Below are 16394 nucleotides of genomic sequence, written 5' to 3' on the forward strand. Positions count from 1 at the left end.
ATTAGTAAAATTTAAAGGTCTAAGATAACTTCTCTCATGTGAATATGTTCATCTTCTAAAAAGCACATAGTAACTTTATATTTCACTCAAATCATGTACAGCGTTTAGAATAAAGTGACCAGTAAAATTATTTCTACATAATAAATATAAAGTTAATACATGCTAGCTACACGAAATAATTAGTTACTTCAAAAAAAACATATATGAAATGCATTTCGAAGTATACTTTCTTACCTATTGTTTCTTCTCCTTTCATGAGCTTTTCTGATTAAACGCAGTCATTTAAGTACCTTCTCCTGTACTTATATTATCACATTCTGCATATTTTCTGAGCAAAATATTTAAATTAAATAGTCCACATCATCGCTAGCACATTTTAGCCAAATAGTACTATTATTTGCTTTACTACAAGTTTACGTTTGTTATTCCTTGCAGCGACTCAAGTGACATACCAGATGACTTCCTGTTGAAAATAAATACACGCTAAAGGTGGCGTTGCAAGTATTCTCAGGAGTTGGTCCAGGAAATATAGATGAGAAAAAATATTGGGTTGTAATATACAGTAATTTTATTTTAAATTATTTTTGGTAATTGACACCTGGAGACAAATAACGAAGAGCATCAGCCGAGAAAAGCAGAAATAGAAAATTTAAACAGATGTCGAACAGTAAACAGTAAGTAATGCAAAGTTAATGGTTGATCTCTTATAGAATACGTTGATATATCACTGGGTTATCTTGTACCCAAGTCCATAATATCAATTACGCAAACGAAATGCTTTGATAAATAACTTGCAGCTATTAGTTCCGCTGAATAACAAAGGAAACCAGTGTTTGAGCATTATATTTTGTTTGGTATAAAAGCTGTCAACATAATAAAGGAATATTGATGTGTTTTGTTAACACTAACTAAAATAGAAACACTTTACACCGCATTTGTTTATACAATTAGTTTACTTGGGACTAAATTACAGAAATATACAAAATATTATATATACTGTACTAGTACAACTCAATGAACTAAGTGGGTATCATTCTACGTTTTGGAATTCACTTTTATATTACATCATCAGGTAAGGTTGAGGGGCCAGGTGACCCCCGTTCAGAAAAAAAACTGGATCAGTTTTTCATCATCAGTTTCGGTTATCCGCAATTTTCATATTCACATGAATAACGTCAAAGTAGCTAATGCTTTCTGAATTATTTCTATAAAAATACTGAATATGTGAGGAAAGCATGGCGTTAATATTTAGAATGTAAGGTGCAACTCCATGAACCTTTGCGACTACAAATGATAGACAGGTGTAGCTCTGCCCACCAGTTGTTTATGTAGACTGCTATTTTGCATTACTGAGAATGCCATTTCTCAAATGACTAGAAGCCAGCAGGAATATCATGTACAGGTTGGTAAAGCTGACATATGTTTTTAGTAGACTAATAATTTCAATACCTTTCCCTCCCTTATAACTTTCATATTCAGTTAGTCAAAAGAGGTTAGGTTAGATTATGTCACTAATCTGGGACAGATTCAAGTGAAGAACAGTGTCTGTAATCTTTAGTATACTGTATTGTCTAAGGCCACAGTTTTTTGCTTGAATTTGTTCTTAATTAGTGGCATAACATAACCTTTTTTTGAATAAATGTAAGGCTTATACGGAATCTGTTTAAGAAACTGAAGCTTACACACTTCTGTAACCTTCAGTACTTAGCCTTTCATACATTCAACGAAAAAAGCAGAAAATTACTCACAGGACTAGATCTTCCAATCACAATCAACTGGTGGGCAGAGCTAGACCTGCCCATCATTTGTAGTTGCAAAGATCCATGTGATTGCACCTCATATTCTAAAGATTAACCAAGTTCGGTGTAGTGGCAAAACTACCACACTCCGAATTTTGCAATCTTAGGTTAAGAAAGGGTTGGAGTCTATTCAATGACTGGTTTGCTGTAGTTTTAAATGGCAACAGGGGTTATTCATATATTGTGAGGTGGGGTTGAGGATGGAAGTACATTATGATATTACAATCCATTCCCTTTCCATTATATATTAGAAATGCTTACAAGTTAGCACAATTTCATCATTTCTGTACGTAGCCAAATACTTAAGTAGTTATAAATTGGCATCGTAAGTATATCTCATATTATGAATACCTTCACGATGAGTTGCAATGATATTGCACTACCTCGAATAAGTAACACTTCACCATAGGAGAAGACTATTTTTACTTATTCTCAGTGGATTCCAACATCCATACGACACCGTTTCAGAGCATATTGACTCCTCCTCAGTGGGTATACCCTGCAACTGGGTTGTCATCATTGCAACACCAGGGTACCTACCCACCCACTGATGAGGAGTCAATAAGCTCCGAAATGGTGCCGTCCAGTAAGCTCAGGCAGAAACTAAAATAAATAAAATAAAATAAAAAAATAATAAATAAATAAATATTTTTAAAAAAATTTTAAAATAAAAAAAGGAAAAAATAGTAAAGTTAGAGTGTGGGGAGCAAAGCAGTCTAGAAAGGGAAAGAAAGTAAGAAGTATTGGGGATGTAGAGAAAGGCATCCCAAAGAAGATGGAGAGGACTCCATCAGGCAAGTTGGGTATAGGGATGAGGGAAGCAGAGTGGACCAGGCTAGTTTGCCTGGTCCTGACTGCCTTTTGGCAAGCAGCCTAGTGGCAGAACAAGCCCATACGAGTTCTCCAGGATGCACATCAGGTCTTCTAAGCTTGTATCCTTCCTGGAAGGGTTTAAGAAAATTTCTAATTACATCATTAGGTGGGAAGATTTTGTTGATGGTCTTGAGAAAAGGATCTTCTCCTCTTGAATAGCTCTTGGGGAAAGTGCGTAAAGACATTATATTCTTTGTTGCTATCCAGGAGATGATGTTACTGGCACTTTTGGAAGAAGGTCAGTCTTTTAATCATTTGACTTTGTAGATCTTCATAGAGAGGACAGTCATGCATCAGATGTGACCAGCTCTCCAGAGCCCCACAAAGGCAGTACAGATCCTCAGCGATTCCTAAGGGTGTGAGTTTGGCTTTGATGGAGCCATGTACTGTCAGAAGGAATGTTTTATGCAGGCCAGGGAAAAAACCTTGTTGGAGATTTAGGGTAGACCTTGTCTACATAGGGACCAAATTTCTTTGTTATTTCCCCTTTAGTGGAATTTGTCCATCTTGTCTGCCAGGCCTTCTGCAAGTGGGAAGTGAGTCATCTCTTCTCTGCTTTTGGGTTATTTGCAAGGGCTGTGAAAAAGTTCACGAAGATAACATACTCTTAGATAGATGGTAAAGGATCCCACATCAAACCACCTCCAGGCCCAGCTGGAGGGTGCCAGCCAGCACCTGCAGTGCATGTTTGCCCACCATCACATGGGCTCACCATCACATGGTTTGCTCACCATCACATGGGCCTGCTGTACAGCAGGCCCATGTGATGGTGAGCAGAATTCTTGATTCTGCTCACTATCACGTGGTGAGCCATCTAGATCTCTAGATGGTAGCTTTTTCCTGATGGTTACGATAGCAGCTTGATGGTACCAAATACCCGAGATGTAGGTTATTGCCTGTAGAAGAGTGAGAGCGTGCGACGGTTGAGGCCCCAATCTCTCTTGGCTACCAAGGCGGTGTAGTTTATAATTTTAGATTGCAGGTATTTCAAATGTGATAGGAAGGTGAGACTGGAGTCCAGCACTATGCCATGGTATTTTAGATCTGAGGTGAGCCTGATTGTGGTTCCATCAATCTTGATCAGTGGGGGATCATCTCAGATTGAGTGTTCCTTTTAGGAGAATGGAACTTGTCTTATATGGAGGTTAGCACATTCCTGCTGGAGTAGTAGCACCCTGTTTGCTTGGGTCTTGAGCTGAGCCCTGGAATCCACAGCCATGGCCAGAATCAGATTATCCGCATAGCCCGACTTCTCCAAGATTAATATTAAGGAATTCATCGAGTACAATGCTCTACAGGAGTTGCCCCAGTATAGAGCCTTGGGGACAGCCCCTGTGGACCAGACAGGTGACTCTATGGTATGGGACATTTACAGTGATACTCCTGCTGGTGAGGTAGCATTGGATTGATCTGTAGAGATTGCCAGGTAGATTTTCTTACATTGGTGGCTAAGGACGCTTGGCCACCAAATTGAGTCAAACGCCCCAGCAAAGTCTACGCAAACCACAAGGAAATATTTCCTGGTAGTTTGTAGCAGCTAAGATGAGGTTTTGCAGAGCATCAACCATGGAGCATCCCTATTTGAAGCCATACTGGTTAACTGAACTAAGGTTTGCTGTGTTATAGTGAGCTTTCAGTCTGTTGCAGATGAGGTATTCGAGAAACTTGCTCAGGACGGATAATAGGGCAATGGGTCGGTAGGATCTGGAGATTTTGTAAGGCTTCAAGATTAGGCTCAGGTTTGCTGTCTTCCAATCAGTAGGGAAAACTTCCATTCCAGAGACAGAGTATGAGATCAGGATTGTGCTCCACAGTTTTCTTAACTATTTCTGGTTTGAGCAGATTCAAGCCTGGACATTTTTGTCCCAAAGTCTACAAGCAGTTGCATGTAGTTCTTCAGTGGAGAAGGGAGCTTCTATTTGCTCTGAGTTATAATCATCATTATCTTGGAAAGTTGTAGCTGTTCTTGGGTGTATGGATCTATGGGTTATTACAGAATTGTGGTCAATACATTATCTATGGAGTTTACCCAGGAGGTTGTTGTAGTGCCTTGTGGGATTGTCGTGGCTGTAATGACTTCCTTCCCCTCTGGGGAGTTTGTTAGTTGTGAAGACCAGGTGCTCCCATAACTTCTTTTTGCATCTTCTGATTGCAGATGATATAGGTTTCTTGAGGTTAATTATGAATATGAGGGTACTATTGGACTCAAGAGAGATTCCTTTAGATTGGAGGAGTGCTAATGTATCACCAGTACTTAAAGATGGTTCTTAGAGAGAAAGGTGGTAATTACAGATTGGTTAGTCTGACTTCAATGGTAGGGAAAATCTTGGAGGCAGTGATTAAGAGTGCAATCCAAATTGCATTCTGAGAGACACACAACATGGTTTTGTTAAGGGAAATTGTTTAACTAGCCTGTTTGGCTATTTTGTCGCAGTTACTCATGAGCTGGATGTAGGAGATAATTTCGGCATAGTTTATTTAGATTTTAGCAAGGCATTTGACCTAGTCCCTAATGAGAAGTTACTGTATAAGCTGGAATTTGTGATTATTATTCACAAGATTCTATGTCGGACTGCAGGACAGCTGCAGAGCAAAAGGTGAACCGATTGTGATTAATGGATATTCTTCAGGTTGGTATAACTTCAGAAGTGGGCCCCCAAGGATCTGTTTTTGGCCCACTGTTGTTTCTGATTTTTATAAAAAAACATTGATGAGGGGATAGAAGGTTAACAACTCTCCCAATCCTTACAAGGTAAGGATTGGGAGAGTTGTTAATGATTAGTGTCAAGCAGTTCTCCTTCAGGATGACTTGGACAGACTTTAGGGATGGTCAGAAAAGTTGCAGTTATGTTTTAATCCACAGAATGCAAGGTCTGATACATGGGGAATAGCAACCCTAAATTAACTTATACACTTTTTTGATTGAATTGAAAATAGTAGAGGAAGAAAGGGATCTGGAAGTTGTAATATGAGTGGATATGAAGTTCTCTGAGCAGTGAAAACAGGCAGCTGGTAAAAACCATGACATCCTATAAATGGTTTATTGAACAATAGCCTGTAGAATCTGATAGGGAGGAGTAAAATCCCACTGTATAAGACAAGTGTAAGACCACACTTGGAATACTGTGTCCAACTATAAATATCATCTAAAAAAAGACATTGAGCTTCTTGAAAGGATCCAATGACAAGCAACCTGCATGGTGAGATTTGCAAAGGGTGACCTTACAAGGAAAGACTGATTATGTAGTGTTAGAAAGCTTGGCAACCAGGCACCTTAGAGGAGTAACCTGATTTAGGTCTATAAGGCTCTGCAAGGGAGTTAGTAAAATGAATTAAGGCAAATTTTTCACTGTTATAAAGGATTCCAGAACTAGGGGCCATAAATTCAAATTACAAGGGAAGAATTTTAGACTGGATTATAGGAAGTCTTCTTTTAGCCAGCATGTTATTGAATATCAGAACAAGTAACAGCCATGGGTAGTTGAGGCTAACAGCTTGAAGAAATTCAAAGGTCAACTGGATAGTTACCTACATGAGAAGGAAAGCACAGTCTATTTTCTTGTCTATTTTTTATATATCTTTTATTTTTTTATATTGCTCTTTATATTTTTATTATTTTTGATTTATTTATTATTGTTTTATTCTTTTATTATTGTCGATTATTATTTTCTAGTTTATTTTATTATTTATTTATTTTTTTAGCCTGTGGCTTTCTTGCACTACATGGCTAATACTAATATTGAGAAAACATTATTAACAATAGCTGAAATCTTTCTGCAGCCTGCTGTCATTTTCTGGACAGTTTCAAAGTCTTGAAGCATTTGCTTCATAATTTGGATCTGCAGTCTTAGGAGAGAAGGGAAATATGATGCTTAATGCCATGACAAGTGTGTCAGCATATGGAGCAGACAATACTTCAGTTAACTTTAAGTTTGAAAATTAGTTGGCCAGAGGGAATGAAAATGTTATTACAGCTCACGGCAATAATTACATTCTGCACAACTGTACAAAAATTGCTTTGAAAGTTCTATCTTTTGACATTGAAAATTTAAAAGCATTAGCAAAATTTTACAACTCTGCTAAAAATCAAGCCTTTAATGTTTTTAAATTTTTTGTTGACTTACATAAATGTAACTATCCAGGCACAAAGCATATTTTATCTCAAAATCAGTTTATAAATGTAAGTCAACCCAGATAGTCACTTTTTTCACTTTGTGAACTTCCTTTAATAAAAAAAAAGAAAGAAAGAAAAAGATCTCATCCTCTGGGAAGCAGCAGTTTCCATAGTTTTCGAATGTTTTTGAGAGTCACCATGTTGCCCACTTTAATAACATATATGCTATGATAAAGAGTTTATTGCAGATTTGGCTTTACTTTTGTCACACGATCCATATGCAACCCAATAAAATTAGTTTTCCCAATTTTGAATTGTACTGGTACATTCTTCTCTTTTTTCTGCTGGAGGTGTTGAACTTCTTGAGGATGTCTCGTTAACTTTCTCATCTTCATTTCTCATTATGGATTTATGTATATCCAAAATTAAACAACATATAATTAAATTTTAAATGAACTTATCTCTAATTATTTTACTCAAGGTGTAAAATTTTCATATTAAAAATTATAATTATTTTACATATTTCTTTGGTGGGAACCCCTCTCCAGAAAAAAATGAGTACATATGACTATGATTTTATGAAGCACTTTTTTAATGATATATAAAGTAACGAGATAAAACCATCCCACTATCCAGGTACAAAGCATATTTTATCTCAATCTTTGAGATTAAAGTTATTGACATATATATTAATTTATAAAAATATATATACCCATAGCTAAATTTTATCTCAAAATCAGTTTATTTGCACTTGTTCTGGGTGGTGTTTGTGTGGGGTGGGGTGTAAGATGTACGAAATATTTTAAGGGCAGGGCATGTGAAATTCCGACTGGAAAATAGAACTGAACTAAAAGCGGTATTTCTGAGTGATGCTTCTCTGCAGTGCACAGCTCAAAGCAACTCTCTGTCAAGAAATGACAATTTTTAAAAAAAAGTTTTACATGAACTTCAATCAACTTCGATTAATTAGAACCATTGTGTGGGTTCTCCTTTTCTCATAACAACCTCCCGGCAGGAAAACATATAAATTGTATATTTTTGTAATGTGCAAGAAATGGTACACATGTCTATAGTGTTTTACCACTAGGAACACAGTAAACTTGGGTTAGTACATATAACTACAGAAATACAGAGATTTAAATTACATATCCCTCTATACATTAAAAAAATTTTCCTGCTAGTGATATTTATTCGAGCCAATGGGAGAAACGGGTGGGGCAATTACATCACTACAAATGTGCAGGTAAATAATTGCATAGGTCATTTCCTGATTAGATTTTGATCAGTGCGTTATATTAGTATAATGTTATTATTATACAAATAATAACAAAATTATACAAATGTTTACAAAAAACTAAAATATTTACAAAATACTAAACTATTTACAATCATAATCAGCTTCAGCTGACATTAATATACAAAAAACATTAAATGGAAGGAACACAAATGGATTACTGGGCCGAATCAGGCACTTGCTATTGACAATGTAGAACATGTACGTTGGGTGCATGCCAACATTCATTGCATTGCAAGACAACTGCCTCCATAACATTCACCAACCTTGTGCACGTGCTTGGCTGTCTAATACATGACCACACCCGGCATCATTTGATGTTCCATTGTAGCGTTTTTTGTATATTAATGTACAAATATACAATCTACATCGTCCCAATATAGTTTGTATATTTGTAAATAGTTTAGCATTTTGTAAATATTTTAAATATTTGTATATTTGCAAATAGTTTAGCATTTTGTAAATATTTTAAATATTTGTGTATTTGCAAATAGTTTAGCATTTGTCAGCGATATGTCTAAAGTGACATTCAAAATCACTCTAACGTCAGATCCCAAATTACCGTTCAAGGTTCTGAGTGTTCCAGATAATACTCCTTTTACAGCAGTAATGAAGTTCGCAGCAGAAGAGTTTAAAGTTCCACCTGTAACCAGTGCAATTATTACAGTTGATGGAATTGGTATTAATCCAGCACAAACAGCAAGTGATGTCGTTTTGAAACATGGCTCTGAACTTCGGTTAATTCCCAGGGACAGAGTAGGAAGTTAATGAAAAGTGAAAAATATCTTTTATATATACATATATATTTGGTTGCAGTGTACATGAATGGATATTAAAGTGAATATTTGTAAATATTTTAAATATTTGTATAGTTTGTAAATATTTTAGTCCTGCTCTTTCGGATGCAACAATATTCCTCATACAGTATGGAACCTGAAGCAAAAGGCCTTTTCCTAAGTGACCTATGTAAATGCAGGTAAATAATTACACAGTGATATTTATTTGACCTTGAGAATGATGTGTGGTTGGGTAGCCAGTGGGAGAAGAGGGATACAGTCATGTGGTACAAGTGGGTAGGGCAATTACGTCACTACAAGTGCACGGGTAAATAATTACATAGGTCATTTCCTGATTAGATATCAATCAGTGCATTTCGACAGGTTGTCTTTTATATAGAAAAGATTTGACTTACTCCGTCATACCTTTACATTTTACGTAGAAAAATGTTTAAAATAACTAAATGCACAAGGCATAATACATTAAGAGTTTAATATCTATATAATATCGGTGTGTAGATACACCATAGACAACTCTTAAGAAACTACAAAGTAGTTTTTGTAGGCATCATTTGCTCTTTCTCATATTGTGCTCTGCCTTCACGACGAGTTGCCATGATATTGCACTATCTCGAATAAGTAACGCTTCACTAATAGAGAAGACTATTGTTACTTATTCTCAGTGAGTACCACCACCCAGACATGTTTCAAGGCTATTGGCCTATCATCAGTGGGTGGGCAGGTACCCTGGTATTGCAGACATGACGACCCAGTTGTGAAGATAATCACACAATATGAAAAATGCCAAAAGGTGTATAAGACAATATTTAAAATAACTAAATGTAGAAAAATGTGCATGGGGTTTGGCAAGCAAAGTGAGCAGGGGCAAAGCCCCTAGTCAGTATGAAAATAACTTTTGAGGCTAAAGTTTTCTCATTGATTACAGTATCAGTTAAAAATCAAATTTAAATTAGAGAACATACCTTTGCAGGCTTACACTGTGTATTGTTGCTGTCGACTAGAAATTTAATTGAAAAGTATTAAAAATATTTTTGATGGGACCTCCTGGGCACCCAAACACCTGCTAATTGTAGCTCCTCCCAAAGTGTTTGTAGTGAATGGTGCTGTTCTGGGGGGGGAGGACAGAGCGCAACCCTGGTGAATCAAAAAATACAGTGCTAAAGCCAACAAGTGCTGAGTAAATGACATTGTAGCAGGGGATGACTATATAACAAATTATTCCAAGTCATTCCTGGCATTTTAATAATTCCTCATTGCTGAGTGTGAGAGAATATTTAATCAGGTGAAAAGGAAAAAAATAAGAATAATAAAACTCAATTCAGATTTTCTCTTTCCGGTAAAGCTTTGGAAATTCTCTGGACAACCAAGTCTAAACAGCAGTGCCATTGTTATAAACAAAACTTTAACTCAACATTTCTGAGAACAAAGTCTATAATAGTATCTTTTTTGAAGCAATTATAATCAGTTGATGTCTAATAGACAGTCCAAATATAAATTTGCTCACTGGAAAACCCTAGGTATGCAAATGTTTGAAAGCGTGCTCTACTGGTAAATTTTTAGTGCAGCATAAACTTAAAAAAAAATGTCCTGTGTATTTTTGCAAAAATATTTCCTGTTTTTGTCCTGTTTTTTTTTTTTTTTTGAGAATTTCTCTTTAAAAAAAAAAAAAAAAAAAAGCTGCCTTTTGCCTGTTTCAGAAAAAAAAATTCACTGTTTTTCCCTGCTTACAAGTCCAGCTTTTCAAAAGTCACAAGTTGGCAGTTATATATGCATAGTTGCCAACTAGAGCACTGCCCAGGACAGTTTATAAAATCTTCATCAGACTTTAACATATTTCATAAGAATAAACATTAATATGAGGGGGGGTATCAAAAAGTTTGTACCCTTGCTTAGAAATAATAACCCTAGAAAGGTGAAATTTCACAAGAACTTTAATCCTTTTATATTTACTCTCTATGTATAGTAACATATTTCTTCATCTATGGATCAGTTGTTTAATGCCTTGATCATAGAAGTCTGCACTTTTTGCCTGAAACCACAATTCCACTTCATTGATAACTTCCTGAGACGAATCAAAGTGGTGTCCATGCAATGGTTTCTTAATTTCTTGAAACAAGAAGTCTGAAGGTGCTAGGTCAGGAGAATAGGGTGGGTGCACCCCAAAAAAGTTCTCAACATCCACATTACACAAATCCAACAGTTGGCAAGAAAATTGCATTTGACATTGCTTCTGCAAAGGGGTAAGCAATCTTGGGACCCATCATGAGGTGACCTGAGACATGTGCAGATGGTCATGTAAAATGCTGTGGGCAGACTCATAACTAATTCCCATTGCATTTGTGATGAATTGAACTGTTGCACGTCTGTCACTTAGCACCAATTGCTCAACTTTTGCAACCGTCTCACTGTCTGTGAATGTTGATGGCCTTCTTTCTCTTGGCTTGTCAAAGACACTTTTATGACCTCACTGGAACTCCCATTTACACTTTTTTTACAGTGCCACAGGATGAACAATTCTGCCCATACACAGCTTTCATTTCTTCATCAATTTCCTGAGCTTTCTTGCCCGCCCTGCAAATTCAGGAACTTGATCACTGCTCGATACTCCACTTTGTCAACCATAGTGTCCTTCCTCAGATTCCGGGTTCCACCTTTGGTGTGCAATCACCTATGGCTGCGTTTCCCAAACTTTTTTAGTCACGGAACACTTTTCATCTTACAATATATTTACGGAACACAAGTTTAATGAGTTGTTGTTGTATGTTGGTTATTTTCGTGTTTAGGAGCATTAGCAACTAAGGCCATATTGCTTCGGGGGATATGCGGTGGTCATTCCCTGACCTTTCTGCATCCTCCGTATTTGGTGGGCATGGGCTCGAACCCCGGTCTAATCAAGAAGCATGTGCTACACACTGCTGCTCCTGTCCACCTGGCTACGGAGGCACCCAAGTTTAGTGGGAGCTAAAGAACTGTTTGCTAATATTTTATTACATATGACTCACTGTGCATCTGGGATCATCTTTATTTCCAACACTTGTAAAGCCGAAATTCAAATAACTGTCATTATGCTTTTGTTTTGGTCTTTTATTGGTTCCTAGTTTTCACTTCCGATTTTTGGGAAACAAAAGGCTGCGATTGTTCATCCTCACTTTGAAGTGTGACAATATTGTGTTCGTTTTCATCGACAACAGTTGAACTGCTAGAAGTACTTGCTTCGCATTTTAAAGTTCGTATTTTCAACCACAAATCCATGGTAGTTTATTTTGATAATAATATTTCGAAATACTGATAATTATCAAAAAACTATTTATACAAAGGAGTGAGTTTAGTTATGCTTACTAGTTTTCCACACTACTACAGAAGTAATCTCGTAATAATTGTGAAGACAGTCTGCACCACACCACCAGCAATGTGTAAACATGCAAAAATGAGTCAGTGGAAGGCTACTTTATTTCATCCACCCGAGCGATGCATGATATCAGTTCGCTTCCCCCTCAACCCGTCTATTCCAGGCTAAATCGCATATGAATGACATATTAGATCACTACATTGCTACTTTTTTGTAGATGTCATTACATCTAAGCACACTTCTCCATGCAAAGCCCACCAAAATAAAGTGTTCCACTTTCTATTTTATTAGTCGATGCCAGTACAGCATATTAATAACCAAAAAAAATGTTAAAAATTAGAATAAAAGTGGTGTATGCTACAGATATGCAAAATTTATTTATTTTATTTTATTTTTTAAATTATTAATTAGGATTTTTCACGGAATACAGTTTGGGAAACGCTGACCTATGGGAATGAAATTTCACATGTTAGTTATTGAATATGTAGACAACATATATTAAAAATGGCATCATCCTACAGATGTTTTATCTAGGTCAAGGTACAAACTGTTTGATACCCACTTGTAATTGTTTATCATTTGGGATTCCAACCCTGTGCACCAGTATATGTATAACTTTTCAGGAGCATATCTGCTGTATAACTCATAAAATGGCACATACTATTTATGCATTGTTTTCAAATGATACTGGGCCCCTCTATTGCAGAACTGAAGTCTTTCTTAGTTTGGGTACCCTTTTGTTTTCCCCTTCACTAATCTCATTGCTTTTCTCTGACAGACCCATATCCTCCATAAATCCATATTTACTTTCAATAAAAAAAATTTTAATTTTTAGTTTTCATATTGAAAGTGCTATAACGAATTTACTCAGTAGTTTTTAACCAGGGTGCCATAACAACATTCCAGGGGTGCCACGTAATTTCAGTTTAAGTTACTTAAACTTATATATTTTTTAAATTTATATGTTTATTTCATTATTAAAAAGGTGTGCAGTATCTTTTTAATTTTGTTGTTATTTATTATTCATCTTTATTTAGTACCTCTATATAAAGAATAAAATTATTATATACTGTATATATATAATTTGTATTAAAATGTAATTTTTATAATTATATTATTGTAATAACTATCATATAACATATATATTTTTTAATATTATATATATATACAGTAGACTCTCGATTTTCTGGGATAGATGTTAAAAAACAAATCCCAGATAATCGATTTCCCGGTTAATCCAAAAATACAGAAGTTCCCGACGTACCTAAGAGATACGTTCCAGGACTTCTTACTTCATCGAGTTTACGTAACTCGGGAATGACTAGTAACATATTGCTACTATATTATTATTGACAAATCTGAATTCAGTGCGATACTTATTAATGTTTGACCATTTTAATACATTCTTATTAGTTTTTTTTTTTTTTTTTTTTTTTTTCCAAATCGATCGCTTTCCTTTTGTTGGTAGATTTACTAGTACTGCTGTCACTTATTCTCTTAGTCAGCACCTTGATAACGGTCAAAATGAAATTTTCTGTAAAGAACTTCACAGGGTTAAGGCGAAAACTCACTATTATCATCACATGCAAGTTCACATTTTACTAAAACTGGAGGTCAACAAGAAACAATAAAAACAATTTGCACTTTCCGTTTTATTGGGCATTTCTGTTAGCACAATCTGTTATAAACAGGTAGTAAATTCGATCTTATTGCATTTGCGATAATACCGATAGCTGGAATTCTGTGGGTTTTTACGTTATTATTATGGTGAAGTAGTAGTGGCATGTGATGCAAGGAAGCAAGTGTATGAGCTTATGCAGCATCAGCTAAAAAAAAAAAAATCACACCATTTCCTCCAAATGCCTGTCCAGTTCCTCCTTAAATTTATTTAACCTATCAACTGCCACAATGACAGATGGAAGTTTGTTCCAGCAATTAACCATCCGCTGGCTAAAGGCAAATTTCCGCACATCTATTCTATATCTGTCTTTTCTTAATTTGAATTTATGCTCCCTTAGGTTCGTATTCTGAACAAGTGGAAGGATCTCATCAGAATTCAGCGGGCTCAACCCATTCAAGGCCTTATACACCTCAGTCACATCACTGCACAGGTGCCTAGTCTCCAGCCACTGCAATTTGCAGAACTTCAGCCTCTCTTGGTAAGAGGATCCCTTCATTCCTCTCACCAATCTTGTTGCCCTTCTCTGTACACGTTCAAGCAAATGTACATCCTTCCTAAAATGAGGTCTCCAGACCTGTATACAGTACTCAAAGCGTGGCCTCACCATTGGCTTATACAGAGGGACAATCACCTTCTTTTCCCTGCTAGCAAAATTCCTATATATCATTAACAAAACCCAATGACCTGCCCTGGCACCCTGTCTGCATTGCTCAGAAAACTTCATATCTGACTGCACAATTACCCCTAGGTCTTTTTCATTTTCTACCACCTTAAGTGTAGTACCACACAATTGGTACGTTTCTCTGGGGTTACTTCTACCCATATGCAGTACTTTGCATTTGTCAAGGTTAAACTTCAGTTGCTACTTTTAGCCCATCTGCCCAAATTTTCTAGATCCTGTTGCAGTAGCACACTGCCATTACTGTCATTAACAAACCTGCCAACCTTTGTATCATCTGCAAACTTCGACACTAAGCTTAATATACCTTCATCAATATCATTGATAAATATACAAAACAACTGTGGACCCAACACCGAAACCTGTGGGACTCCACTAATAACATTAGTCCACGAAGAGCAGCACCCATTGATTACCACCCTCTGTCTTCTTACACTCAACCATCCTTTTATTAATTGTAGCAACTTACCCTTAATACCATTCTGCTCTAATTTGTACAATAGTCTTCCATGTGCAACAGTGTCAAAAGCTTTCCTGAAATCCAAATATATGATATCAAAATTATTTTTTGCATCCAGTTCCTTTGTAACGACATCATAATATCCTATCAAATTTTTCAGACAAGACTTTCCCTTAACAAACCCATGCTGTGTCTGAATTATTGCTGCAGTCTTGTCTAGATGATCCTGCAATGCATCTTTAACCAGTGACTCCATTATTTTACCTGGAACAGAAGTTAAACTAACTGTTCTGTAATTACTCATGTCACCTTTCGATCCCCCTTTGTGAATTGGGGATACATTTGCATCTCTAGTCTGTGGGGAACTCCCTGGAGTCCAAGGATGCTCTCATAATTATGGCTAAGGGTTTGCTTAGTTGCTTTGCCACCTCCTTTAATATAACTGGATAGATCCCATCCACCCCAGGTGCCTTTCTTATGTTTAACTTCAACAATTTCTCCTCCACTTTGCTCTCAGTTATTACAAAATCATTAAGCACCCTGCTACAATTTGATAACCTTCTGCCATTTTCAAACCTTAATAACTCCTCATGTGTGAATGTAGATGCAAAATACTCATTCAGTTTGTTTGCTATCTGAGCAGGATCATCAACAGTCAAACCATCGATATCAAGTGAACCAATCAGATTCATCCCCTTTCTTTTAAAGTTTATAAGTAAAGAAATCCTGTTTTTCTTAGCATCCTTTGCCAAAGATTTCTCATAATCTGCCTTCATCTGCCTAACCTCCTGATTACAGACTAGCTTATATCTGCCATAGGCTTCTGAGTCGCTTGATAATTTATATGCATCCCATGTATTTTTCTTCTCTGTCATGAGTCTCATTAGTTCATTTGATAACCATTTAGGCTTAAACCTTGAACAATATTTCTTAATAGGTATGAAACTTTTAGTAGCTTTCACGATTAATTCCTTGAATGCTTCCCACTTAAAATTTACTGTTGGTAACATCGTCAGTTGATCCCACTGTACAGTATTTAAAAACTGTCTGAGACCACTGTACTCACCTTTACGGAAGCAAAAACCCTTCCCTTTACCCCTGATGGTAATTATATCTTTAAGTAAATTCCACATCAGTACACTGTGATCACTGCCAGTATTTGGAGATAAAGGAACCACCTGGTGGTTCCTTTATCTGCAAATTCTTAATACACGAATGATCACTGCTGATAACCAGATCAAGAGTATTACCCTTTCTGGTTGCCTCTCGAACATGCTGCTGCAGAAAACAATCATCCAATAAATCCACAAAAGCCTTACTAGTGTATGAGTGACCAACCCACAAGTTC

General features: G+C 36.4%; 1 protein-coding gene and 1 pseudogene across 1 annotated transcript in view; both read left to right on the top strand.

Moving 5' to 3' along the window:
* The first annotated feature begins 512 nt into the window (after window positions 1-512).
* The window catches only part of LOC150085824 (uncharacterized), an 81364-nt gene continuing 65482 nt past the window's right edge, over window positions 513-16394 (top strand). Inside the window, exon 1 of the mRNA XM_090373506.1 lies at window positions 513-674. Coding sequence (XP_090229632.1) covers window positions 658-674 — 17 coding nt within the window. The 5' untranslated portion in view covers window positions 513-657. The remainder of the gene's footprint in view (window positions 675-16394) is intronic.
* Window positions 8593-8848, top strand: LOC150085825 (ubiquitin-fold modifier 1 pseudogene; annotated as a pseudogene).

This window comes from Mastigoproctus giganteus, chromosome 5 (genome assembly GCF_048544385.1).
Source record: "Mastigoproctus giganteus isolate SK-2022 chromosome 5, ASM4854438v1, whole genome shotgun sequence".
NCBI lineage: Eukaryota > Metazoa > Arthropoda > Arachnida > Uropygi > Thelyphonidae > Mastigoproctus > Mastigoproctus giganteus.